This window comes from Cherax quadricarinatus, chromosome 36 (assembly GCF_038502225.1).
Source record: "Cherax quadricarinatus isolate ZL_2023a chromosome 36, ASM3850222v1, whole genome shotgun sequence".
NCBI lineage: Eukaryota > Metazoa > Arthropoda > Malacostraca > Decapoda > Parastacidae > Cherax > Cherax quadricarinatus.
Genome location: NC_091327.1, coordinates 19,632,603 through 19,659,722, shown reverse-complemented (window position 1 = coordinate 19,659,722; position 27,120 = coordinate 19,632,603). Strand labels below are relative to the sequence as shown.

Sequence of the window (27,120 nt, the reverse complement as noted above, 5' to 3'; positions counted from 1 at the left end):
CTCTGATTCACTTCCTCTTTTGTTCTTATTTTCATTAATTCATATAAAGTAACATTCCAAATGATTTCCCAAATGTAAACGAAGTGTAAAACTCCGTTTAAAATAAGAGGCATTCAAGAAATTAATGATCATGGATTGTTGTCCACGAGGTCACAGCCAGAGTGAAACTATTGGTGGCTGCCCGTCTTGTGGTGTATAATAGCTGTCTCGTGGTCCCTCCGTGAAATTCGACCAGATAGATAATAAATTTACCAGACCTGCATACAACAGTAGGCAGACTTTGGTCATTTTAATTTTTAAAGGGGTGGACGGATAAGCCAGGAGAAGGTCTCGGTCAGATGACTAAAAGCTCCAGTCACGGTTCATTATATAACTAAGACCCGCCTCAGGAAACATTTGTCCTGTTTCCTGACGAAACTACTGGTCACGCCCAACCTTCTATTATTTATACATTCACTTATTTTGACCACCATCCATAGTTTTCGCTTCAATGACTATCCGATAGTTTACTCCTGTCTTAAAAAAAAAACCAGGTCTTTTCAACAGGCTTTTCGAAATTGCTACTAATTCTTCATCCGTTAAGTGTTTATCAGCGACTTATTTATATCTCATATTTTCCACCGACATTTCTTGCAAAAAAAATGATTCTTAGCCTGTTAAAGGAAAGCCAGTCGTCAGGGAGCTGAAATCTTTAAAAGTATCTTTGTGTGTGGCTAGTAACTGGATGGGTTACCACGTGAACACTGGCTAGGGGAACGTCAACCATCCAGGGGATGGATTCCAACACTCCATACAAGAATTCCACGAGATATATCTCTCTATCTTTTTTTTTTTTTGTCTAATCCTGTTCTTTCTTAGTTTCACTCTAATTTTTTCCTTCTGTTATGCTATTTGTTCCCTTTACTTCTTTTCCCTTCCCCCCATCCTCACATTTTTCTTTTTTTTCACTTCGTCTCTTTATCTGTTTTCTCCTTCACCTCTTTTGCATCTCCCTTTTGCATCTTTCCTATGTCACCCCTTCCTCTCTAACCTCTCTTCTCTCATTCCTTCCTCACCTCTTTCTCTATTTCGCCCTCTTTGGCTGTTTCTTTTTTTTCAGTTCCTTTCCCTCTCTCTGGTATTTACTTCTCCATCTTTATTCTTTTTTTAACCCTCCAATTCTTCTTCATCTCAATTTTTCTCATCTTCTTAAAGATGAGAAAATGTAAAAGAAGACGAGAAAGACGAACTATGCTAAAAGAGATTAATAAAAAATTATTATTAACCCGGTGGGTTAGTAACCCAGGACAACAGGAGGAAGATAATTAGTGTGGCTTATTTCCAGTGTTGTCCTTTGCTTCTCTTCCCCAAGATGCGACTCACAAACGTTGATTAGCGCTCGGGTACCTACTTAACTGCTAGGTACAAGAAACAGGAAGGGTGGGGGAGGAGGAAATGTAAGGAAACCAGTCGACGTCCCCAGGTAGGTAGGTAGCTAGGTAGATTAGCCCCGGAATTGAAGCCGGGTCCTTCAGGTGTGAGCCGAAGGATGTATTTCTGAGCTATGAGTTACGAGTTATTGTATTTTTTTTACACAGGGTTTGAGAAGGTTAGGATAAAGATCCCTAACTTTATTGACATAAGAATTTCAAACTTTATTGACAAGCTGTTACCTACATCAGCTCATTTGAAAGCATTTTTATTGTTATGAGACATACAAGGAGGAAACAGGATGAAGTTGGAGCCATCTGTGGGCCAGCATTTTCATTTAATCAACTGACTTTATCTCGTTGACATCATAATGCTGTACGAATGTGTTCCAAACTCGAGTCATCCTGGGGATTAATGATCTCAGATGAAGTGATGCTGTGATGTAGTTCAGCTGGGCTTGTGAGCTCTCTTGGGAGACCTAATTTAACCAATTATATGGTCACACCTTGCCTTGGCAAACGTCTGTAGCCAGGTTACAGCCAGAGTGAAGTTGCTGCTTTCTGCCCGTCTTATGGTATACAGGCGTGCTTTTCGCTGTCCTCTCTCTCTCTCTCTCTCTCTCTCTCTCTCTCCATACATTTCCTGTTCTCTGTCCATACTAGTTTTCCATTCATTTCTTGACTCCACCATCAGCAGTTTTTCCTTTCCACGCCCGCCCTTCCCTCTCCACCTCTCCCCTCCCTCCTTTCTCCCTTCCTTGTCTCTTTCCTCCCCTCCCCCTTTCTCCCTCCTCTCCCTCCTCGTGATCCGTTATCCCTCTTAAGAATGTTGCCAGGGACCTGCTGACTCAGTTGGCAGTGAGCACCCCTGCTTGACCAGACGTCTTTCCCTCTCCCCTTCCTCCTTTCCATCTCCTCTCTCCTTCTTCCCTTCTTCTCCTCCCTTCCCTTTCTCCTCTCATTGCCGTCTTCCTCTCCTCCTCCATTCCACCTAAAGATGCAGCGACCCGTTGCAGTTCTTCCTCACAAATGATAAAATTTAGCTGAAATTTCTCTAACTCTCTCCCAGTACCCTGGAGGTTATTCCGGGGATCAACGGCCCCGCGGCCCGGTCCATGACCAGGCCTCCCGATGGATCAGGGCCTGATCAACTAGGCTGTTACTGCTGGCCGCACGCAGTCCAACGTACGAGCCACAGCCCGGCTGATCCGGCACTGACTTTAGGTATCTGTCCAGCTCTCTCTTGAAGGCAGCCAGGGGTTTATTGGCAATTCCCCTAATGCTTGATGGGAGGCTGTTGAACAGTCTTGGGCCCCGGACACTTATGATGTTTTCCCTTAGTGTACCAATGGCGCCCCTACTTTTTATTGGGGGCATTTTGCATCGCCTGCCCAGTCTTTTACCTTCGTAGGGAGTGATTTCTGTGTGCAGATTTGGGACCATTCCTTCCAGGATTTTCCAAGTGTAGATTATGATATATCTCTCCCTCCTGCGTTCCAACGAGTACAAGTCAAGTGCTTCCAAGCGTTCCCAGTAGTTAAGGTGCTTGACAGAACTTACATGCAGTGAAGGATCTCTGTACACTCTCTAGATCTGCGATTTCACCTGCTTTGAATGGAGATGTTAATGTACAGCAGTATTCCAGCCTAGAGAGAACAAGTGATTTGAAAAGGATCATCATTGGTTTGGCATCTCTAGTTTTGAACGTTCTCATTATCCATCCTATCATTTTCTTTGCACGTGCGATCGTGGCACTGTTGTGATCCTTGAAAGTGAGATCCTCAGACATTACTACTCCCAGGTCCCTTACATTATTTTTCCGCTCTATTGTATGGCCGGAGTCAGTAGTATACTCTGTTCTAGTTATTATCTCCTCCAGTTTTCCATAACGGAGTAGTTGGAATTTGTCCTCATTGAACATCATATTGTTTACCGTTGCCCACTGGAAAACTTTGTTTATATCTTCTTGGAGGTTAACCACGTCCTCAGCAGATGACAGCCTCATGCAGATCCTAGTATCATCCGCAAAGGATGATACGGTGCTGTGGTGTATATCTCTGTCTATGTTACTTAAAATAGGTACCCGAGTCTCCTTAGCCCTCTCTTCGCCTTGTAAAAATAGGTACGCGAATGTCCTTAGCTCTTTCTTCACCTGCGCTGTATAATCCTACGGGTTAAGCGCTCCCCCATGATTATAATAATAATAATCTTTCTTCACCTAGTTAAAAAAGGTACCTAAGTCTCCTTAGCCCTCTCTTCACTTAGCAAAAATAGGTACCTGAGTCTTAGCCCTCTCTTCACTTAGTAAAAATAGGTACCTGAGTCTTCTTAGCCCTGTATACACCTACCTACCTGGAGTCTACCTGGAGGGTATTCCAGGGATCAACGCCCCCGCGGTCCGGTCAGTACCTGAGTAGACACTCGCATTCAAATGATTCACCATGAAAGAATATGCGGAACAGTGTACCGTTCCTCAGTTATTAACTACGATTTTAGTTCGTGTGGTCTGAAGGGCCAGAGCATTGTGCATCCTCAGCTGAGGATGAGCTGAGGATGCACAATGCAGGATGAGCTAAGCAGTTTCAAAATATTCCGAGGCATGTCAACAGAGTTAAATCGGAGGCTGCCATAGTGAAGAGCTCTGTTCCACAAGGCACAGTACTCGCCCCCATCTTATTCCTTATCCTCATATCAGACATAAACAGAGATATACACCACAGCACCGTATCATCCTTTGCGGATGATACTAGGATCTGCATGAGGCTGTCATCTGCTGAGGACGCGGTTAACCTCCAAGAAGATATAAACAAAGTTTTCCAGTGGGCAACGGTAAACAATATGATGTTCAATGAGGACAAATTCCAACTACTCCGTTATGGAAAACTGGAGGAGATAATAACTAGAACAGAGTATACTACTGACTCCGGCCATACAATAGAGCGGAAAAATAATGTAAGGGACATGGGAGTAGTAATGTCTGAGGATCTCACTTTCAAGGATCACAACAGTGCCACGATCGCACGTGCAAAGAAAATGATAGGATGGATAATGAGAACTTTCAAAACGAGAGATGCCAAGCCCATGATGATCCTTTTCAAATCACTTGTTCTCTCTAGGCTGGAATACTGCTGTACATTAACATCTCCATTCAAAGCAGGTGAAATCGCAGATCTAGAGAGTGTACAGAGATCCTTTACTGCACGTATGAGTTCTGTCAAGCACCTTAAATACTGGGAACGCTTGGAAGCACTTGACTTGTACTCGTTGGAACGCAGGAGGGAGAGATATATCATAATCTACACTTGGAAAATCTTGGAAGGAATGGTCCCAAATCTGCACACAGAAATCACTCCCTACGAAAGTAAAAGACTGGGCAGGCGATGCAAAATGCCCCCAATAAAAAGTAGGGGCGCCATTGGTACACTAAGGGAAAACTTCATAAGTGTCCGGGGCCCAAAACTGTTCAACAGCCTCCCATCAAGCATTAGGGGAATTGCCAATAAACCCCTGGCTGCCTTCAAGAGAGAGCTGGACAAATACCTAAAGTCAGTGCCGGATCAGCCGGGCTGTGGCTCGTACGTCGGACTGCGTGCGGCCAGCAGTAACAGCCTAGTTGATCAGCCCCTGATCCATCGGGAGGCCTGGTCATGGACCGGGCCGCGGGGGCGTTGATCCCCGGAATAACCTCCAGGTAACGAGGCAGCTTAGCAGCACCAGATAACGCTCAGATCTACTGGTGTATCACTCGTGGTGGGAGAATGGGTGGCCTCCAGAGATGTCACTTGAGGTTGTGAACTTGGTACAAGGTCTTAGTGGACCGCAAGAGGAAGTCTAGAGTTCTCGGTCATATTGTTTTCCTGTGGTCGGGTCTCGGGCCTCGGGCGTCGACCTGAGGTTTGTGGTGAGAAGCAGCTGTGTGGGTACAGGCAAGGAAGCATGCATGCACGCACGCACGCACGCACGCACCCCCCCCCCCACACACACACAATGAGCTGGTAGAGGCAGAATCCGTATATAGCTTTAAGGAGAGGTGCGATGAGGCTCTCGAAGCCAGGAGAGAGTGAATCCAGTAGCGACTATCGATGAGGCGGGGCCAGGAGCTGAAACTTGATTCCTGCATATAGCATATATGTGAGTACACACACACACGTGCGCGCGCTCACACACACACACACACACACACACACACACACACACACACACACACACACACATACCTGGAGGTTACCTGGAGGTTATTCCGGGGATCAACGCCCCCGCGGCCCGGTCCATGACCAGGCCTCCCGATGGATCGGGGCCTGATCAACTAGGCTGTTACTGCTGGCCGCACGCAGTCCGACGTACGAGCCACAGCCCGGCTGATCCGGCACTGACTTTAGGTATCTGTCCAGCTCTCTCTTGAAGGCAGCCAGGGGTTTATTGGCAATTCCCCTAATGCTTGATGGGAGGCTGTTGAACAGTTTTGGGCCCCGGACACTTATGGTGTTTTCTCTTAGTGTACCAATGGCGCCCCTACTTTTTATTGGCGACATTTTGCATCGCCTGCCCAGTCTTTTACTTTCGTAGGGAGTGATTTCTGTGTGCAGATTTGGGACCATTCCTTCCAAGATTTTCCAAGTGTAGATTATGATATCTCTCTCCCTCCTGCGTTCCAACGAGTACAAGTCAAGTGCTTCCAAGCGTTCCCAGTAGTTAAGGTGCTTGACAGAACTTATACGTGCAGTAAAGGATCTCTGTACACTCTCTAGATCTGCGATTTCACATGCTTTGTATGGAGATGTTAATGTACAGCAGTATTCCAGCCTAGAGAGAACAAGTGATTTGAAAAGGATCATCATGGGCTTGGCATCTCTCGTTTTGAAAGTTCTCATTATCCATCCTATCATTTTCTTTGCACGTGCGATCGTGGCACTGTTGTGATCCTTGAAAGTGAGATCCTCAGACATTACTACTCCCAGGTCCCTTACATTATTTTTCCGCTCTATTGTATGGCCGGAGTCAGTAGTATACTCTGTTCTAGTTATTATCTCCTCCAGTTTTCCATAACGGAGTAGTTGGAATTTGTCCTCATTGAACATCATATTGTTTACCGTTGCCCACTGGAAAACTTTGTTTATATCTTCTTGGAGGTTAACCGCGTCCTCAGCAGATGACAGCCTCATGCAGATCCTAGTATCATCCGCAAAGGATGATACGGTGCTATGGTGTATATCTCTGTTTGTCTGATATGAGGATAAGGAATAAGATGGGGGCGAGTACTGTGCCTTGTGGAACAGAGCTCTTCACTATGGCAGCCTCCGATTTAACTCTGTTGACCACTACTCTTTGTGTTCGATTTGTTAGGAAGTTGAAGATCCATCTCCTCACTTTCCCAGTTATTCCTTTAGCATGTATTTTATGGGCTATTACGCCATGATCGCATTTGTCAAATGCTTTTGCAAAGTCTGTGTATATTACATCTGCATTCTGATTTTCTTCCAGTGCATCCAAGGCCATGTCATAGTGATCCAGTAGTTGTGAGAGGCAGGAGCGACCTGCCCTGAACCCATGTTGCCCTGGATTGTGCAGATTTTGGGAATCCAGGTGATTTGCAATCCTGCTTCTTAGCACTCTTTCAAAAATTTTTATGATGTGGGATGTCAGAGCTATTGGTCTATAGTTCTTAGCTAATGCTTTGCTGCCACCTTTATGGAGTGGGGCTATATCCGTTGTTTTAAGTGACTGTGGAATTTCACCCATGTCCAAGCTCCTCCTCCATAGTGTACTTAGGGCACGCGAGAGGGGTTTCTTGCAGTTCTTAATGAAAACAGAGTTCCACGAGTCTGGGCCCGGGGCTGAGTGCATAGGCATGTTGTCAATGGCTTTTTCGAAATCTATCGGAGTTAGGGTAATGTCGGAAATCTGGCATACATTTATGGAGTTTTGAGGCTCATTCATGAAGAAATCATTTGGGTCGTCGATCCTCAGACCGATTAGTGGTTCACTAAACACAGAGTCGTACTGGGATTTCAATATTTCACTCATTTCCTTGTTGTCGTCTGTGTAAGTCCCATCCTGTCTGAGTAAGGGCCCGATACTAGATGTGGTATTTGCCTTGTTTTTGGCATATGAAAAGAAATATTTTGAATTTCTTTCAATTTCACTAATAGCTTTAAGCTCCTCCTGCCTCTCCTGGTTCCTGTAAGAGTCATTTAGCTTAAGTTCGATAGTTTCCACTTCCCTGGTCACTGTTTTGGTATATGTAAAAAGACGGAAATAGTTATGTGTATCCCTATCTGCAGGTGTGAAATTAATGATGTTTTAGATGAGGTATTAGTAGAAGGGTATTCATCTTACAAAGGACTCGGGTTTAATCCCGAGGTGTGCAGAGATCCATGGACAACTCTCCTTCACCTTTCGTACCTGCTTATGAATACCTGGGTACTTGTGGCATCCGCCGAGTACGCCACTCGGCATTCATCACACACCCACTTCATGCATTCCCTCTGTACCAGCCAAACTGGCAGTTTAGGTCGGAGTGGCTGCAAAGGGTCCCCGGCCACTCTGATTCGTTAACCAATTGGGTGAGAGCTTACCACCAGCAGAACTGATGTTGTTTCCACACCTGGTTGGAGCAGACTCTCACTGAGACTGATTGAATACACACACTGGTCTCTTTGTGCGAGGTGAAAATACAGTTCCATTGAGTGAATTAATTTTGGTCTCTGTCTCATTAACATTTTGGTGCCCTGCTGCACTCAGTAGATATATATATAGTAGCTTTAGGTAGAGGTCGTTTTGATAAGGACCTGCCTTGCATGGGCCAGTAGGCCTTCTGCATTGGTGGAGGGAATATACGGGTACTCGACAAACTATCAACTTGTGTATGTCTTTGCGTTTATTTCTGGTAGCTTGTTCCTGGTCTGGAGACTTGATTTGCGACCAGATACTACAGGCCTTCTACTTAGAGGACCTTTGTTCATAACAACACTTAAATATTAGAGGATAGACTTTGAAATAAACTGAGGTAGGATGACATATCCTAGAATGTAACTCAAATGGGTTAAAAAGATTTAGATACCAATGCGGATGCTGGATATCAGTCAGCAACACAGAGCCACTGAGAGGTTTCAGTATGTGGTAGCCCAGTTTAATTTATTTATAACGATGAGAAATAGAAATTAAAAAAAATGTAATTCATGTACTCACAAACCCGTTTATGAAGCGGTATAAACCACTAATAAGTTTGAGACGACTAGCTCCCACGACCTCCAAGTGAGACCCTTACAGTCTACGACACCTGGCACTGTCTCCACAAGGAGCTCTTACTGCTTTCTTCTGCCAAATTCTGTCTAACTTTCTAATTGCCTCCCATCATTTACGACTATGCTAGACGAACCTTTCTAAACCTGCACACAATTTGCATTTTCTTTAACATCTTTCTCGTACCAAGACGGACGTTTGATCTACATACTGCGTCATGGATTCTTTCTGTAATCTTTATTAACCTAATAAACAGATCAGAGACGGCCGAGTGTAGCAGACGGAAGATCGAGCGTCCACAATTCCTTTAACTAAATGGACTTTTACTGGTTTAACAGTTCATACAGAGATTATAACAAGCTCCACCTCCAGGACTGGTTATTCACATGTGTGTCTCTCGCACATTTACACGTTTCAGTGTGGCTACCAGGAAGGCGCTCTTCCATACAGAATATGCCAGTGAGAGTCAGGTTACACTCGCCATCGGCCTGAGAATCGTACAGACATCTAACCAGGTTTTGTTAGCCATAAGAGAGATAGCAAGAATGGGGGAGGAAAACAATCGGGATAGGATAGAGCATGAGAGGGATGACAATAAAAGCCAGTGGAAAAACTGGGATTGGGCAGAGCATAAAAGGGATGGCAAGAATAGGGAGAGGAAGGACAGTGATAGGATAGCAGCCAGGAATACAAAACCATTAACGTGTTGATGCAATTAGTTGTACAACTTGCTTAATGAGACTAGCTACCGGGAGGCCTGGTCTGGAACCGTGCCACAGAGGCAGTGACCCGTGAAATCGACTCCAGATAGACTCCAGGTAGGTAAACAACGAGTCTACCTCCGGTTCCCTTTGTTCTCGTGTTGATATTGTTTTCTAACCAAGGATTTATTCTCTCTAAATATATAGGAGTAAGATCAAATCATCATCATTATGATAATCATAATGATAATCACTATTATGATTATCCTAATGATCATCATCATTAGAGTCGTATACTTATCTCAAATAACATCGCCACTCGCCCTGTTACCACTTATCTTCACCACTTTCCCCACCACTTCAGCCACTGGCCTCCACCACCACTGGAACCACTCCCATCCACTACAACTACCACCTCCTCCACACTCACAAACGCTACTTATCCACACTATTACCACCACTACCACCAGCAGCCCACACCCCAGTCACACCTCTCCCTACTCCCGAAGGTCATTTGACTCCCGATTTTCATAAATGTGCTTACAACATGAGTCAGTACGTGTGCTGGTGCAGCTGTGGAGTCTTGAGTAAGCTGGCCACACTCCAGCTTCTCTCAAGTCTGTCCACGGAGGTGGGAGTGCCTTAATAGTATGAGTGTAAGACAACAGGCGCATGCACTGGAATACTCTCTCCCTCTCCCTCTCCCTCCCTCTCTCTCTCTCTCTCTCTCTCTCTCTCTCTCTCTCTCCCTCTCCAAAAGACCTGGAGGGCATTCCGGGAATCATCGTCCCTGCGGCCCGGCCCATGACCAGGCATCCTGGTGGATCAGGGCCTGATCAACAAGGCTGTTACTGCTGGCTGCACGTAATTGGTAATTCACCTTATGACTGATGGGATGCTGTTGAACAGTCTTGGGTCCCGGACACTTATTGCTTTCTCTTAACGTACCAATGGCGCCAATGGTACTGGTACACATTGAAATGAACTTGAGTTTAACAGCACTAGAAGAAAAGAGAGACAAAGACACGATCAGGACATACAAAATATTTAGATAATTAGATAAAATAGCTATGGAAGATTGTGAGGTCACAGATGGCAGTTAAAGACACAGATGAGCAATAAGTACGTAAGTGCCATTACAATCTTAAGTTAGTAAGTGAGCAGAGCGCGCTGAGGAACTGATCATCTCAAAATTATCTCTCCACCTGCAATTGACTGAAGAAGCCTGCAGCGCAGGAGTAAAGTTTAGATTGTAAAGAAAATCAAGTGTTGCACATACGTCGTACGCATAAACTTGTCCGTATTGTAAACCATTTACAGTATGATTCGTGTACCTGTTCAACCAATTTTTAAAGTTACCCAAAGTTCTTGCTTTATTCGATGTTGCTTGAGAATCTGTCCAATTTATTCACAACTCCAGTTTCAAGAATAGATCTGGCGGGGCAGATCTAAATTGCTAGGGAAGGTTGAAGTCCTTCGACCTGTACTCCATGGAAAGCAGATTAGCAAAATACATCATAATTTACAATTGGAAAATCCAAGAGGGACTGGTGGCGAGTCTGTATACAAAAATCATTCCCTATGACAGCAAGAATTTCAGTAGATAGTGGAAAATATCCCAGTGATAAGAAAGGGTGCCGTGAGGAAAGGAAAAAATTATACAATAAGTGTAAGGGGCCCAAGATTTTTCAATAGCCTGCCACCATACATTAGGGGGATTACCAACAGACTCCTGGCTATCTTCCAGAAGAAAGTAGATAAGTCCCTCAAGTTGGTTCATGATCAGCCAGGCTTAGGTCGTCTGTTGGATTGTGTGCGGGCAATAGTAACAGCCTGGTTGATAAGACCTTGGTCCACCAGGAAATCTGGTCTGAGACCTGGCCTCAGGGGCAACGACTCCCAGCAACATCCCAGGAGGCTAGAAATCGTTAAATCTTGCTGATAAACTTTATGAGGTTGGCCTAGGAACTGAGTCGACCCCTGGAAAAGACAACTAGGAAGGTGCCTGAGGCGTGGGTTGGCCAAGACGAAAGCTAAATATGTCAAGTACATCCTGGAGTGTAAGTGAGGGTGGCGGGAATAAACCAAGTGACCACCTGAACTACTGGGACACACAATCCTCACCGCCTCGTTCTCTGCTGCCTGTGACCTGCTTAAGGTGAGCCTCCGCCCAGTGGCTCAGCCAGGATTTCAGTCTGGAGGGGGTCACTTAAAAATCGTAAGATGTTCAAAAATAAAATCAAAGAAATTGTTTTTTTTTTAACACAAGTTGATGATCCCCTTTACGTCACTTGTTCTTTCTAGGCTGGAATACTGATGTATTACTAACAGCCCCATTCAAGGCAGACGAGATTGCTGATCTAGAGAATGTACAGAGAACCCTCACTGCATCAATTAGTTCAATCAGACACTTTAAATACGATTAACGTTTGAAGTCCCTTGACCTATACTTCCTGGAATGCAGGCGAGAAAGATCATAATCTACGCCTGGAAAATCCTAAAGGGACTAGTCCAAAATCTGCATTCAAAAATCACTCCCAATGAATGTGAAAGACCGGGCAGACTGTGCAGCATAACCCCAGTGAAAAGCAGGGGTGCCGTGAGTACACAATAAGTGTCCGGGGCCCAAGACTGTTCAACAGCCTCCCATCATACATAATGGATATTTCCAATAGACCGCTGGCTGTCTGCAAGTGGGAGCTGGACAGATACCTAAAGTCAGTGGCCGATCAGCCGGACTGTGCTTAGCACGTTGGATTGCGTGCGGCCAGCAGTAACAGCCTGATTAACCAGACCCTGATCTACAGGAAGGCCTGGTCGAGGACCGGGCCGCCGGGCGTTGACCCCCAGAACACCCTCAAGGCGGTCTCCAGGTAGGTAGGCCCTACACATATTGTAATGAGCTTGAAGGGGTGGTTGAACTCCAGCAGCCGCATATTGAACAGCTCCTGCGGGTTATCTAAATCTTCTTTCAATTTATCTCTGTCCTCTCTTGTTTGTATTCTCATCAATTTAACATCAGCAAACAGTGAAATGAAGAGGTCTATGTCCTCTGGTAGATCATTTACATATATCAGAAAGACTCGGGTCGTTATAAATGACTGTCAATAAACAGAAGTATGGACAGAGACTCGGACCGGGGTCCTGGCATGTAGCAGGTCCAAAGTTGTACCACTGAGCCGCGAAGTTTGCATCACTGTAAGCTATTGTGAGCTCGTGTCGTGATGATAGAGCACTGGGCTTGCTTCAAACAAGATCTGTTCAAGTCCCCGCCCTATCTCATGTTTATTTATATCAGAAAGATTATAGGTCACACTAGTGATCTTTGAGGTATCTGCAATTTTTACCTAGTCTGATGCCTCCCCTCTCGGTATTACTGTAATTTCTTCCTACTTACCTGGCGACCTACATGCCGGTGGTGCTGCCCCTCCGGCCAGGTCTCCCGTCACGAAACATTATTACAACCTAGGATTTCAAATGGCCTGTTATCCCAGGTGTAATGGGAGCAAATAAACACAGTAGAAAAAGTTTAGACTTATATTATCCTTCACCAATTATAACAGCAATATGTACACTATGTACAGTGATAAATATAGTGCACTCCACGGTAAGCAAGGCAGAAATAGAAGCCACAAGATAGCAGACCGTGCTTCAACCAGCTCTAGAGTGGGAATGACAAGGGCAGACAGGAGAGCGGTATCCACATAACCTCTGCGATTGTCAATCCCACCTTCTTATTGGCTAGAACCTGGTCACTAGTTGAACGATGGGGCCCCATCATCAACTCTTAGCAACCTGGTTCGCTGGTTGGGGGAGATAGCCTGTAAATGAGGGTGTGTCCATGCGCCGAATAAAGGTTACGTACTCTTTGCATGCCACACCCCCACCCCCGAGAAGGCTCAGGATTAGGCTGCCACCTCCCAGTGGTAACCGTGCCGCCATGGCACAAAATAATGGGACCGCCTATCCTCTCCACCATCCCACTCTTAGATAGAGCTCAGCTTTCCTAGTGACCAAAAGCCAAACCCTAAACTCAGAGTGAGACAGCAGTCAGATAGGCCAACATAGGTCCAAGATACAAGCGGACGGTAGCCCGTATCCCCTCACTAAAAAAAAACCCCCACATCAGGGGATAAAAAAAAAGAGCTTGAAAGGGGGGTTACCACAAATACATCCTAACCTAAATAAAATATTAAACTAGACTCTTGACAAAGAGTCTGCCAACACATTTTCTTTGCCGGCAATGTAACGAATTTTGAAGTTATAGGGCTGCAGCCTGAGCGTCCAACGCATAAGCCTTGTGTTGTGATTCTTCATGGCTTGGAGATAGACTAACGGGTTGTGATCACTGTAGACTGTGACCACCTGCGATGTCTGGCCCACATAAACATCGAAATGCTCCAAAGCCATTACCAGCGCGAGGGCTTCTTTTTCAATGGTAGAGTAAGCTCTCTGATGTGGCTGGAACTTAGCTGAAAAGTATGCTACAGGCTGCAACTCCTTGTTCCCGATTTGTAATAGTACCGCCCCAACCCCAGACTCACAAGCATCAACCTGTAATGAAAAAGGTTTGGAGAAGTCTGGAGACAGGAGAATGGGTGCAGAGCACAATAATCTTTTTGCTTTATTAAAAGCAGTGTTACAATCTGACGTCCAATTAAAGGGAACTTTATGACTGGTAAGAGAGGTAAGAGGGGCTACAATATCTGAGAAATTCTTACAGAATCTTCTGTAAAATCCTATCATGCCTAGGAAACGTTGAAGAGATTTCCTATCATGAGGAACTGGATAATCTTTAATCGAAAGAACTTTAGCAAGTTTAGGTGCAACATTACCACTACCTACTTCATGGCCTAGAAAAGTGATAGTGGCCTGGCCAAAGGAAGATTTAGATAAATTAACTGTTAATTGGGAATTCTTAAAGGTCTCAAACAGAGCTTTAAGTCTAAGTAGGTGTTGATCCCAAGTATCAGACACCACAACAATATCATCTAGGTATGCTGCCGTGCCTTCAAGTCCTTTAATAGCCTGATGGATGAGTTTCTGGAATGAAGAGGGGGAATTTTTCATTCCGAAGGGGGTAACTGTATACTGATAATGACCTCCTGGAATTACGAAGGCAGAGATTTCCTTCGCCTTATCTGTCAAAGGTACCTGATAGTAACCTTTAAGGAGATCTAATTTGGACACAAAAGTAGCCTTACCCACAAAGTCAATTACGTCATCCAGACGAGGAAGAGGGTAAGCATCTGTAATTGTGACCTCGTTCACTTTACGGTAGTCTGTGCACATACGAAACCCTCCATCAGCCTTCTTTACTAGGATGCACGGTGAAGCCCATGGACTAGATGACTCCTCCACTAAACCATGTTCTAACAAGAAGTCTACTTCCTGCTGAAGTAACCTTTGCTTTTCAGGATTAGCTCTGTAGGGGGAGAGTTTAATTGGTTTAGATTTTCCCACATCTACATCATGGTAACCTAACGTACATTTTTTCGGCACATCCGAAAAAATATTAGGATATGACTGTAGAAGCTCAGTTAAATTGGTTGCTTGTATTTCAGATAATCCATCCATTAAAGGGCTAGGATCCTTGAGGAGGACAGAATTGGAAAGTTTAGTATTAATTTCAGAGATAGAGTGCAAAGAGTCAGAGTCGTCCTCAGAGGTAGAGGACAGAGTCATTACTGGGACTTTATCTGGTGTATGAAAGGCCTTGATTTGATTAATGTGGTAAGTTTTTGTTTTTGAGGTCTTACCAATGGGAGCTACCACATAATTTAAATCAGATAATCTACTTACTATCTGCATAGGTCCCGTAAATCTAGCTTTCAAGGTGTGGCCAGGTATAGGTTCCTGCACCAACACCTTGTCTCCTGGATGGAAGGAGCGGAATTGTGCACTTTTGTCATACCTCTGTTTCATCTTACTTTGAGCTATCTTTAGGTTAGCCGTGGCTAACTCACGTGCCACCTGCAACCTTGAAGACGGGTTGTAGAGTGCTGAGCTTACGTCTTCTCCCATCCATCCTTCTTTGAGCACCCGAAGAGGACCTCGTACATTGTGCCCAAAGATCAGCTCAAACGGACTATACCCTGTAGACTCTTGCACCGTCTCTCGTACTGAGAATAGCAACAACGGTAGAGATTCATCCCAATCTGTCGGAAAGTGCATGCAAAAACTTCTCATCATTGTTTTTAATGTTTGGTGGAATCTTTCCAAGGCGCCTTGGGACTGAGGGTGATAGGCAGTGGATAAGTTGTGAATTATCCCTAACCTAGTTAATACTTCCCTAAATGCTTTGGCAGTGAAGTTAGTACCTTGATCACTTTGTATAGTTTTAGGAATGCCAAAACAAGAAATGAATTTTGTTAAAGCTTTGAGAATAGCTTTAGTATTGATACTACGCATTGGGATCGCTTCAGGATATCTGGTTACTTTATCCATAATTGTAAATAAATACTGATTTCCAGACTTTGACTTAGGTAGTGGACCTACACAATCTATAATTAAATCTGCAAAAGGTTCTCCATCAGCAGGTATGGGTTGGAGAGGTGCAGGTTTAATAGAATGTCCAGGTTTTCCAACTTGCTGACATTCTCGGCAACACCTAATATGATTCTTCACATCTTTCTTTAATGTTGGCCAATAAAATTCTTTTGTGATTCTATACAAGGTTTTTGTAATTCCTAAGTGACCTCCTGATGACGTATTATGAGCTATATTTAATATCTGAGGTCTATACTTGGTTGGAACCACTAACCTGTCGTATAATTGCCGGCCCTCTGTCTCCTTACCAGTCTCAGTGCATACCAAATAATCATTTTTAACTTCATACTTGACTGGATGACCCAAAGAGGATTTACCCATGGCTGCCTCAAAAGCGAATTTTAAAGAAGGGTCCTTTCGTTGTTCCTCCCGGAAGGACAGTCCCTCGGGCATGGAAACAGAGACATCTGGGAATCCTGCAACCTGGGAATAGGAAGGCTTGATCGGGGTCTGTTCACTTGATTTACGAGACTCCGGCCGGTGTGTCTCATAAAACAACGTGGCTATTCCGAGATCGGAGTCGTCCAAGGATAGGTCAACATTCTCCCCAGACAACCCTTGGGATGTTGCCCGAGTTATGGCCAACACTGGAGAAGCATTAATCATTATAGGTTCAGGACACGAAGTAACAGTAGTAATGTTATTACCCAGTAATAACATGGCATTTTTCATGGGAAATCCTTTTGAGATACCTACAGTCAAGTACCCAGTGTAATATTTGCACTGTACATAAATTTTATGCAAAGGAACTGAATATATAGCTCCTCCGTAAGCTTCCAATAAAACTGAGGAATTCAAGGAAGTATTCTCTGAAAGGGGTAATATTCCTTCTCTGACAAGTGAGCAATATGCTCCAGTATCTCTAAAGGTATTTACTTTAGTTGGTTCTGAGTTTTCCTGAAGGGAAATAAGACTTTCGCAATAATAAGGGGCCATACCTTTTTCTACTTCTCTAGGGGACATGTTACTAGGGATATTAGAGATTTTCCCGATGGGTTGAGGTTTTTGGGGGCAGTTGGAACTGATATGACCTACTTTATTACACCTGAAGCAGACGACAGGCTTGCCCTTTACTCCCTGATGACGTTGCAAGTGGTGTCGTTCTGGCTGGTGCCTCTCTGGATATTGTTGTCGAGATGCTCCATAAGTAGTTTGCCTCTCCGCAGGGGGACCATATGTTGAGAAGCGTGGCTCACCAGGTGACTTGGTTGGATGTCGTAGACGCTCTCCCTCCGGCTGGCACTTCATTCTCCAATGTTGTCGATCTCTGCTCACGCCAGACTGTTGAAAAGAGAGACGGGACCGCTCGGACAAGGAGCGGTTCGTTTCGAAGGTATCAGCCAACCTGGCCGCCTCCAATGCAGTGGTTAAGTCACGATCCTGCAGAAAGACACGAACCTCTGGTCCCACAGACTCCAGCAGGTTATCAATCAGAATAAGCTGCACCAGCTCCTCAAAGTTAGAGACACCACTCGCTTTATACCAGCTGGTAAAAGCTTTGGTTTGCTGTCTCACAAAGTCCACCAGGGATTGACCAAGCTGCCGCCTGTTCAATTTGAAGGTCTTACGATATTTAGCTGGGATACATGTATATGCTCCCAACACTGTGGTCTTCACTACTTGATAATCAGAGAATTCAGCGTCAGTTAATACCGACGTAAATTCCTGTGCCTTACCCAATAATGCTGTATGAACCAACGCTGCCCAGTGCTGTTCCGGCCACCTCAAGGCTCGAGCCTGATTTTCGAAGCTTTCGAAAAATTGCTCTGGTTCGGCCTCATTGAAGCGGGGAACAAGCTGTACTGCTTTTTGTAAACGGAAATCGTTTACAGAATGCGAAAACTGCCTCCTTTCTCTTTCCCTATCAAATTCTTCCCTTGCGAATGCTCTCTGTTCCCTAGTTTGCTCAAGATTGATTTTTGCCAGCTGAAGTGCCAACGACGCTGATTCACCCTGAGACAACCCAGCTGCACTATACTGACCATTTTGCTCCGTAGGTGTATCATCTTCCTCCTGCGAGAACATAGTAGTTTTTTCCCTAGCTCCCGTAAAGGGAGGAGTTTGATGTGCCATCTCTTCTTCAATAAGTATGTCAGCAATAAGTGAACGCAGTTGCGCAGCTGTGAGAGTGCGTTTATAGGGAATGCCAATGGAACGAGCAATTTGCCAACAACGCTGTAGGGACAATTTAGGTAGGTTATGCAAAGTATATGCCGACACCAGGCGTCTGACTCGTCTAGGTGGCATAAGTTATTCGCTATGCACAGTACGAATACCCCAACGTAACACGTTAATTTGCAGAACACGCTTAGCTATGCACAGTACGATTGCAGAATACGCATACAAGCAAAGCCGACTGCACACAAGATTGACCGTAGCGAAGCGAGCACACTGAACAAGCTAGTAGCGAGCTGTTGAACGATCACACAATAGCAAGGCTGATCATAAGCAACTGACACGCAAAATTTGTAAAGCGAAGCGAAACAGCAAGCTACACAATGTTCCTGCTACAAGCTTCACCCTAAGCTCAACCGTTTCTCTAAGTCCAGCTCTCGGACAGGCTACCCATATTACAACCTAGGATTTCAAATGGCCTGTTATCCCAGGTGTAATGGGAGCAAATAAACACAGTAGAAAAAGTTTAGACTTATATTATCCTTCACCAATTATAACAGCAATATGTACACTATGTACAGTGATAAATATAGTGCACTCCACGGTAAGCAAGGCAGAAATAGAAGCCACAAGATAGCAGACCGTGCTTCAACCAGCTCTAGAGTGGGAATGACAAGGGCAGACAGGAGAGCGGTATCCACATAACCTCTGCGATTGTCAATCCCACCTTCTTATTGGCTAGAACCTGGTCACTAGTTGAACGATGGGGCCCCATCATCAACTCTTAGCAACCTGGTTCGCTGGTTGGGGGAGATAGCCTGTAAATGAGGGTGTGTCCATGCGCCGAATAAAGGTTACGTACTCTTTGCATGCCACATACATGTATACGCATATATATGCATCAAAGTACGTAATACCTGGAGAAGGTACCACGATCTTTGATGCAGTGTGTAGGTTCGAATCCTGCTATGGTAGCGTGGGTGGCACCAGCGTGGGTAGCTAGTGTCACCTACGCCACCATATTCTGAAAAACTTTCCCTCATTTATCCTGTTGCTGCCCTTGCAACATTACACAGCTCCTGATGACGCAGTGAGAAGTGTGAAAGTACTTGAGGTTAAGATTTCCACCCCCGTGGCTTGTCTTGCGCGCGCGCGCGCACACACACACACACACACACACACACACACACACACACACACACACACACACACACACACACACACACACACACACACACACACGTGCGCACACACATAGTGTACAGAGAACCTTTACTGCACGTATAAGTTCTATCAAGCACCTTAACTACTGGGAACGCTTGGAAGCACTTGACTTGTACTCGTTGGAAAGCAGGAGAGAGACCATTCCCGGAAGGAATGGTCCCGAATCTGCACACAGAAATCACTCCCTACGAAAGTAAAAGACTGGGCAGGCGATGCAAAATACCCCCAGTTAAAAGCAGGGGCGCCATTGGTACACTAAGAGAAAACACCATAAGTGTCCGGGACCCAAGACTGTTCAACAGCCTCCCACCAAGCATAAGGTGAATTACCAGTAAACCCCTGGTTGTATTGAAAAGGGAGCTAGACAGATACTTAAAGTCAGTGCCGGATCAGCCGGGTTGTGGTTCGTACGTTGGACTGTGTTCGGCCAGCAGTAACAGCCTGGTTGATCAGGCCTTGATCTACCGGAAGGCCTGGTCGTGGACCGGGCCGCGGGGGAGTTGATCCCCGGAATAACCTCCAGGTAGACTCCAGGCAGGTATACACAAACACACACATATATATAGGGAGGTACCACCTCTGGAACTGTCCTAGGGACTCTCATCCTCAGAGAAAAGAATAAACTTGCTTCAGGGAAAACTCAAGGTTCTTGCTGGAGCTGTTTGAATATTGTCTTCTCCTACAACCCCCTTTATTCTATAGTGACTTTATTAAAAACAAATTACATTGACAAAAATACAATAGGGAGTAAAAACACATAGATAACATCTCAGAGCTATATCTCGAATATTCCGTCCAGCTCCCCGGCGGTGGGCCGCGTGCCCAGAATGCTGCAGGTATTTCCCCTGTGGATCGCAACACTGAGTCTCTGAAAGAGGAAGCTGGCCGCCCTGTGATCCTTGGTTTCTGTGATGAGTTTTTCACCCAGCTCTTTGAGGAACTTTAACAGTTTTTTTTTTTTACTGGTGTGTGTGTTTGGAGGTTGATGAGGCTGTACATAGAGCAAAAGCATATCCTAGTGAAAGCTTGGCTGCACTCAGCCGTTCGTTATCCGGGGCCTGGAGAGGTTATCCGGGGCCTGAGGAGATTATCCGGGGTCTGGGGAGGTTAACCGAGGCCTGGGGAGATTATCCGGGGCGTGGGGAGGTTATCCGGGGCGTGGGGAGGTTATCCGGGGCGTGGGGAGGTTATCCGGGGCGTGGGGAGGTTATCCGGGGCGTGGGGAGGTTATCCGGGGCGTGGGGAGGTTCTCCATAAATACATATCCCCCGGCAGTCTGCGCCTTATTACCTGATTCTTCAGAGTTGGTTTCCTCTAATACTACTGTCGAGTAGCTTCGGTTCTGGCTGTTATGTCGTTTTTAACTCTTGACTCTCTTCTTGCACTTGGATATTCATGTCTGGCTTCCCTGCTTGTATCCTGTTTTCCTGACGTCATGGATATGAATGACGTACTGACGAGGATAATGAAAAAAGACGCATTGCAGAGCAAACATTCATTGGGACAACGTTTATCAGGTCTTATGGTGATATGTCTCTACACACACACACACACACACACACACACACACTATTCTCCGTCGACCAATACTGGATGTATTTGTTACCTCTTATGTAGATTAGATACAATTAATTATAATGACTTACACGCGACTAGAGCCAAACAAAATTAGTATAAGCCTTTTTCTCTAATATAAATAATAGGAGCGTTTCACTCATAGGAGGCCCCGAGCTGGTACTCTCGTAGATGCAACAGTCTCGTTGGTGTATAATGTCTGTAGTAAACGATAACTCTGGGCCTCCTACGAGTGAAACAACCTGCACATAATACATAATGGAATCATGGACACGAACATAGTATACACACATAGAGGTGAACATAATCAATACATCCTGAGAGTTTAGTTTAATCCATATTTTAGTGATTAAAATATTCTTGACTGGAGGACAAGCTGCATGCAGCCTTAATGACCATCGTGATGAGAGACACCAAATCGGGTCTCAGCGAGGCTATATACACCCAGAGGTGTGTCTCATTGTATATACACTGAATTTATTTTAATACCTATTTAACGCATTAAATTTTTCTTTACTGATAAACCTGTTGCATACAGTAGTCCAAAGGCTACGAGATATGAGATGTACATGGGTAATGGTGGGACTTTCTTGTACATGGACACTAGCAGAGTGCATCGGAAACGTTATTTTTGTGGCATGTTGACGTGGGTGAGCACGTCTGTTGGAGATTCATAAGTTGCATAAAATAATGATTCTGGTGATGTGCATATATCATATGTGGTAAGACTGTCATTGCAAAAAATTAATTGATGGTGACCTTGGATAATTCACCCAGAATCAGACAGTGACAGACAGGAGTGATATACACGTACCATATTTGTTTATGGATTTTACATATGATTTTTTTTAAATATGTGAAATATTTTAAAATACAGAAAAGTGTGCTAAAAAGTTATTTAATTGCTTATTTGACTTGTAAACGGTCTAAGTCGGACCGAAACGTCGTCATAAGTTTCTGTCGCCGGTGTGCGGGTTATTGGTACAATGTTCCAGTCACGATATTGTGCCTTTTCTTATTCTTTTGACGCGTTATTATGGCTTTATACTCACGACGAAGTTCGTAAATTTCGAACACTTGTTGCCAGGTGTACTGAGGACCACGTTGAAGGACTTAATGAAGCCAGGAGAAAATGCATAATGGTGCTGTAATGAGTTGGTTTGATAGTGTCAACACATCGAAGTCATAATTAAGTAGTTGAAAAGAAATTCGTACCACAGCAACTGAATTTACCCGACACCTTGGGTAAGTAATGAGAATGAGAGTAGAGAAGATACAGCTGATAACAATGAGTAGCTAGCTTGCTATAATAACATAAATCCCAGGATAAAAGAAAATGGTCCCTTCACTAGCATCAAGGAACCCTCTCGCCCCATGAAGGGCCCGCAGCTGTAGAAAAAAAAATTCTCGAATCAGCAGATGTCTCATAAAAACTTCCCGTTTGGGACCCACCTGACCCACCCCGTCTTTGTCCATCCCCAGGAAGCGTTAAGAACAATGCCCTCTTTCTCTTCTTTTACTCCACCTTTTCTTACGTAACTTTTACATAATTTTTGTTAAAACGAGTTGAAAGGCAAATATTTTAATTGTTGAGAAGGAAGTTGGTTGGACGGTGGAGGGAAAAGATGGAGGTGAAGTTTGGGTGAGGAAATAAGTAACTTAGGGTGTGGATAGCGATGCGTTCTCCTTGTGTTGTGGAACAAAAGTCCACACAGTGGGCTTTATCGAGTCCCAGACTGATCTGTATTTTATCAAGTCCAAAAAGATCGGTATTTATCTCCTTGGTGTGTTATGGGTAATGGCGATGACATATGATATAGATACTAAAGATGAGTGTTGCTGGGCGTGTTGCTGATAGTGGGCGTGATAAATGAGAGTTGAGAGGTTGAGGTTAGCTGAGTATGGGAATGATGGGTGAGAGTTATGGGTGTGTGGGCGGATAGGCTTAGGAGTTTGTGGGAAAGATGGAGCAACGAGGCGAGAGGTATGTGGAACTGATGAAGTGAGAGGAAGAAGACATAAACAACAATGTAGACGACTTCAAGAGGAAATTTGACTACTACGGTCACATAGGCTGCGATGGCTACGCAGGCCTGCGGACCGCTACCTGCACCAGCCTGGATGATCAAGCAACAATGAAGCCTGCCCTCAGACCGGGTTGCGAAGAAAACTCGAAACTGGTCATAGGTCTGTCACACAAGGGGAGGGGAATAGCATTGTGAAGTGAGCTAAGCAAGGAAATTTGTTGGAGGTGACAAGGTGTAGCAGGGGAGAGGAAGTCTGTTGGAGGTGGAAGGGTGAAAGTGTTAGGGAGTATGCTAAAGGTGGGAGGGCACAAGAAGACCAACTCCTATACAGTTGCTAGCCACTGCCTCTCAGGAGGCCTCCCTAGCTAGCCCCTGCCTCTTCCTTTTCCTTTCTTCGCTCCGGGAGGAGGAAAATGCGAAATCCATGATCTGCGAGGCTTCCTTATGTGGGTAACATTGGCAGCAGGTAAATTGTTGCAGGATGGATGACTACGATAGCGATCAAGGCTATATGTTGAATACTTTCTGCAAAGAGAGACAGACAGACAGACAATGAATGAGTGATAGACAGACAGAGAGAGAGAGAGAGAGAGAGAGAGTGAGAGTGAGTGAGTTTGTTCCGCTAGCTGCCGGGTAATTGGAATCACACAAAAGAATGAAATCCAAATATTTTCGGCTGCATTTCCTATTTAAGAATTTTGTTCTACGACTCACAAGGTCCCAGATCTCACGTCTTTTCCCTTCCTTCCTCCATGCCTATCTACCGTTTCCATTTACTTTTTCCTTCAATTCCCTCCCTCCCTTCAACCTCCTTCCTCTCACCCTATTTTCTTTAACTCCATTCTTTCTCTCCCCCCCCCACACACACATCAGAGTAACAGATGAACACTATACTGGATCCCTGGCACAACACATGCATTCATGAGGATTCGACCACATGATATTGTAGACATCAGCGGCCATCTCCACTCTGGCTACGATTCTCCCTGCTTCACATTCATCAGGAGGTAAGCGGCCACAGGCATCGAGCGAGTATACGAGCCACACAACTTTAGCTGCAGACCACCACCACACACCTCTTGGCAATGATGGCTGGACACCGGTTTCCTAGCTATTTAAATTTTTTGTTCTGGTTTCGTGAAGTTAATTTCGTGGTATGAAAAATGACAGATCCAGATCAGTGTTCTTATGTCGCTACACCCGTGTGACTTGAAGGACGCAAGGAGTAGTAGTGGCTCGGTCCTCCCTCCGCTAACTTCGAGAGAGACACGTTACCATTCAACACATACCAGCAGCAGCATCTTACTGTCTAAGCAACCGTCCGAAGCAAGTTATTCTGTTTATATATATAGATGGGGTCCACGTTTGGTGTAAATTGTGAGACCCATAGCCTCGGAGAAGTGGATAAAAAGGCTTCAAGGAAGAATATTTGGATTTCTTCCTGAAGCTGTTTGAATATTCTACTTCCCCTACCACCCCATCTTTTCATATTTTTTTTTTACCAATAGGAATATTTTATTACATAATATGGTACAGAAGATTCAAGAGACACATTGTTGATATAAAGGTGGCATATACAGTACATGTTGTTACGTGTGTATCACAGATTATAAGGCGAAAATCTCATCCAGCTCCTCAGAAATGGGGCGCGTGCCCAAAATACAGCAGGCATATATATATATATATATATATATATATATATATATATATATATATATATATATATATATATATATATATATATATATATATATATACATTATTTTAATCTCAGTTGTAGGGAGGCGTAGATAAATAGGCTTTTAAGAAAAATGTTGAAGTATTTCCATGAGGCTGCTTGAATACTTTACCACTACCAGCCAATCTTTTATGAATGTACATATATGTGTTCTTTAGGTAATATATTTTTAGGGATTAAAATATGATTGATTGGATGTGTACATGTGACCTGAAGTGATAATGATCCTCTGACAGCCAAGAGACTTTAAACCTCAATACACAGTAATTTTATTATATTGTTCTAGCGTTTATATAACTGAACCGTTTTATTACCTATTATGACCTATATTTTGCAGGTGGGTGAAATATTAATAATATGAATTTAGTAATAATAATATAATTAATGATGTATTTCGATTCATCATTCGTCAGTAATATAGTGTTTCACTCGTATGAGGCCACGAGTTATGATTTACTAGAGGCGTAATAAACAAGACTGTTGCAACTAGGAGAGTACTACCTCGGGACCTCCTACGCGTGAAACATCTCGTTCATTATGTTGGAGGTCGAAGAATGCATAGCATTTGCTTCCTCTTTAAGCTACAGTTGTGAGTTATTTGCTGACCTGATGGTTTCTCCCCGGCAGGTGTGATGGTGCGGGTGTGGGCGTGATGGAGGGCAGGTTGGCCCCTGAGCTCACCATCTACTCCGCCCGCTACGCTTCACCCCCGCCTCGCCAGAGGCCAGCCCACCCCCCCTACCACGCCCACGACTATGGTGGCCCGCCCAGACATCCCCCTGGGCCCATGGTGCAGCTGGGCGGGCCGCTCCTGACCCTGGCAAGCGGGCCATTCTCAGGGCCCATATCGCTACCGCAGGGGCTTGGGTACTGGGGCCCCGGGGTGGTCCGCCACCACTTCCTACACCATCATCACCACCACACTTTTCCCCCTTATCCGCCGTCACTGCCGCCGCCTCCGCCACGCCGCCTCCACTACCATCCACACGGTCACCAGTCCATGCCTCTCATGGGTCTGCGGGAACCGCACCCGTCTGCGGGAAGGTGGGAGGATAACCCATGCTTCTCGCGGCCGCCGTATACCCACCCCGTAGTACCGAAGCAGGAGGATGGTACCCGTTTTGTTGTGATGGGTACCCGCGATGCCCCAGACGCCCAGCCTCTCTCCAAGAATCCTTTCCTCACTCAGGAACAACAGAGACAGCAGCGGCAACAGCAGCAGGAGGAGGGTGTGTACTCATACGCAGGTGAGGGAATCTTGTCCCCTGCCGACGTTATCCGTGCCCGGGCCGCCATGGACGACTCCGACAGTTACGGAGAATCGCTGGCATCGGAGAACATCTATGAGGAGATCCCCGAGAACTGGGTTGGAAGTTGGTCTCGTCGCTCGCTCGTAGACGAGGTCATGGACGAGTACGAACGAGTGCAGGCAGGTCACCGCCGCGTGTTGTCAGCACTTAACCTAGATGTGGAAACACTCATCAAGCCTGCTGTCCAAGATGGTACCGCTTCCCCGGACTCCGGACTTACAGTATCCGCCTCAGACTCTTCCTGTGAACCGAACCAGCTTAACTACGATGTGCCTCGCCCGCGGGTCTCCGTCAGCCGCAGCGAATGGGGCTTCGGAAGGTCGTCGCAAAGAAGCAAGTCATCACCCAAAGAGAGGGACGACAGTGCAGATAAGTCGCCTAAGAACAAGGGTCGCTTGGTGAAGTGCGAGTCTCTAGACCTGAAGGATGCCCTGATTAGGAGACCGTCAGGGGGACGAGGTCGAGGTTTCAAGGAGAAGCTCGGAGGCGTCAGAGAAAAGATGGAGAAGAGAGGGTGGCGCTTTCCCAACTTCTCCAGGAAAGGTAAGTGTCTTAGGTGCCTTCATGCATTCAAGACACCTTTGTGAAGGACTTTCGGTTCTTGAACTTTGAACACTGTAAACAGCGAAACGTCTTTCAAAAAGGTGCCCTAAGTGAATGCAATCGTGTCCCATTCCCTCAAATTGTCGGCAGTCATTTGCCTTCTTCCTACAAGTTCTTCTCGCTCATTACCGCTCATTTTTTTTATTGTTACTGCATGACCTTTACGGGCTTAATACTTTCCCATGAATGTAATGAATGTCTAACCTATTTTTTAAAGGTATCCGAAGCTCTCTCAGCAAGAACATTTCTTGGAAGATGAGAAATAGCCAGTCACATCTCTGGCTTCCTCAACAACAGCAACGTTATAACGATCTATAAAGAAAATTACACGAAACTTAGATTTTGACAGGTGGTATTTGACGTAACACGAATCTCTAACGGGTTGGTCCAACGAGTGTATACAAGACACACGCTTTAACAGAGGGAAAAAAGAGGTACAGGGCGAGCTGAAAATGTCAGCGGGAGTCCACTCGCCTCCTCGACCTGACGAAGGTTATTACACCACTCCATGTTCTTACTGGAAGCTCGTGTCCACGATGCCAGTTATACCTGTGGACAAGAGCATTCAGTTATTTCTTGCACTTTTATAGTTAACGGTGTTAGTGTTTTGCTGCAGCAGTCCAGCTA

At 45.1% G+C, this 27,120-nt stretch overlaps 1 protein-coding gene across 1 annotated transcript in view; it reads left to right on the top strand.

Annotated features, from left to right (window-relative positions):
• The window catches only part of LOC128691385 (YLP motif-containing protein 1-like), a 107,888-nt gene extending 81,251 nt beyond the window's left edge, over positions 1 to 26,637 (top strand). The window contains exon 3 of the mRNA XM_070091541.1: positions 25,208 to 26,637. Within this exon, the coding sequence (XP_069947642.1) occupies positions 25,208 to 26,477 (1,270 nt within the window). The 3' untranslated portion in view covers positions 26,478 to 26,637. The remainder of the gene's footprint in view (positions 1 to 25,207) is intronic.
• The last annotated feature ends 483 nt before the right edge of the window (positions 26,638 to 27,120 follow it).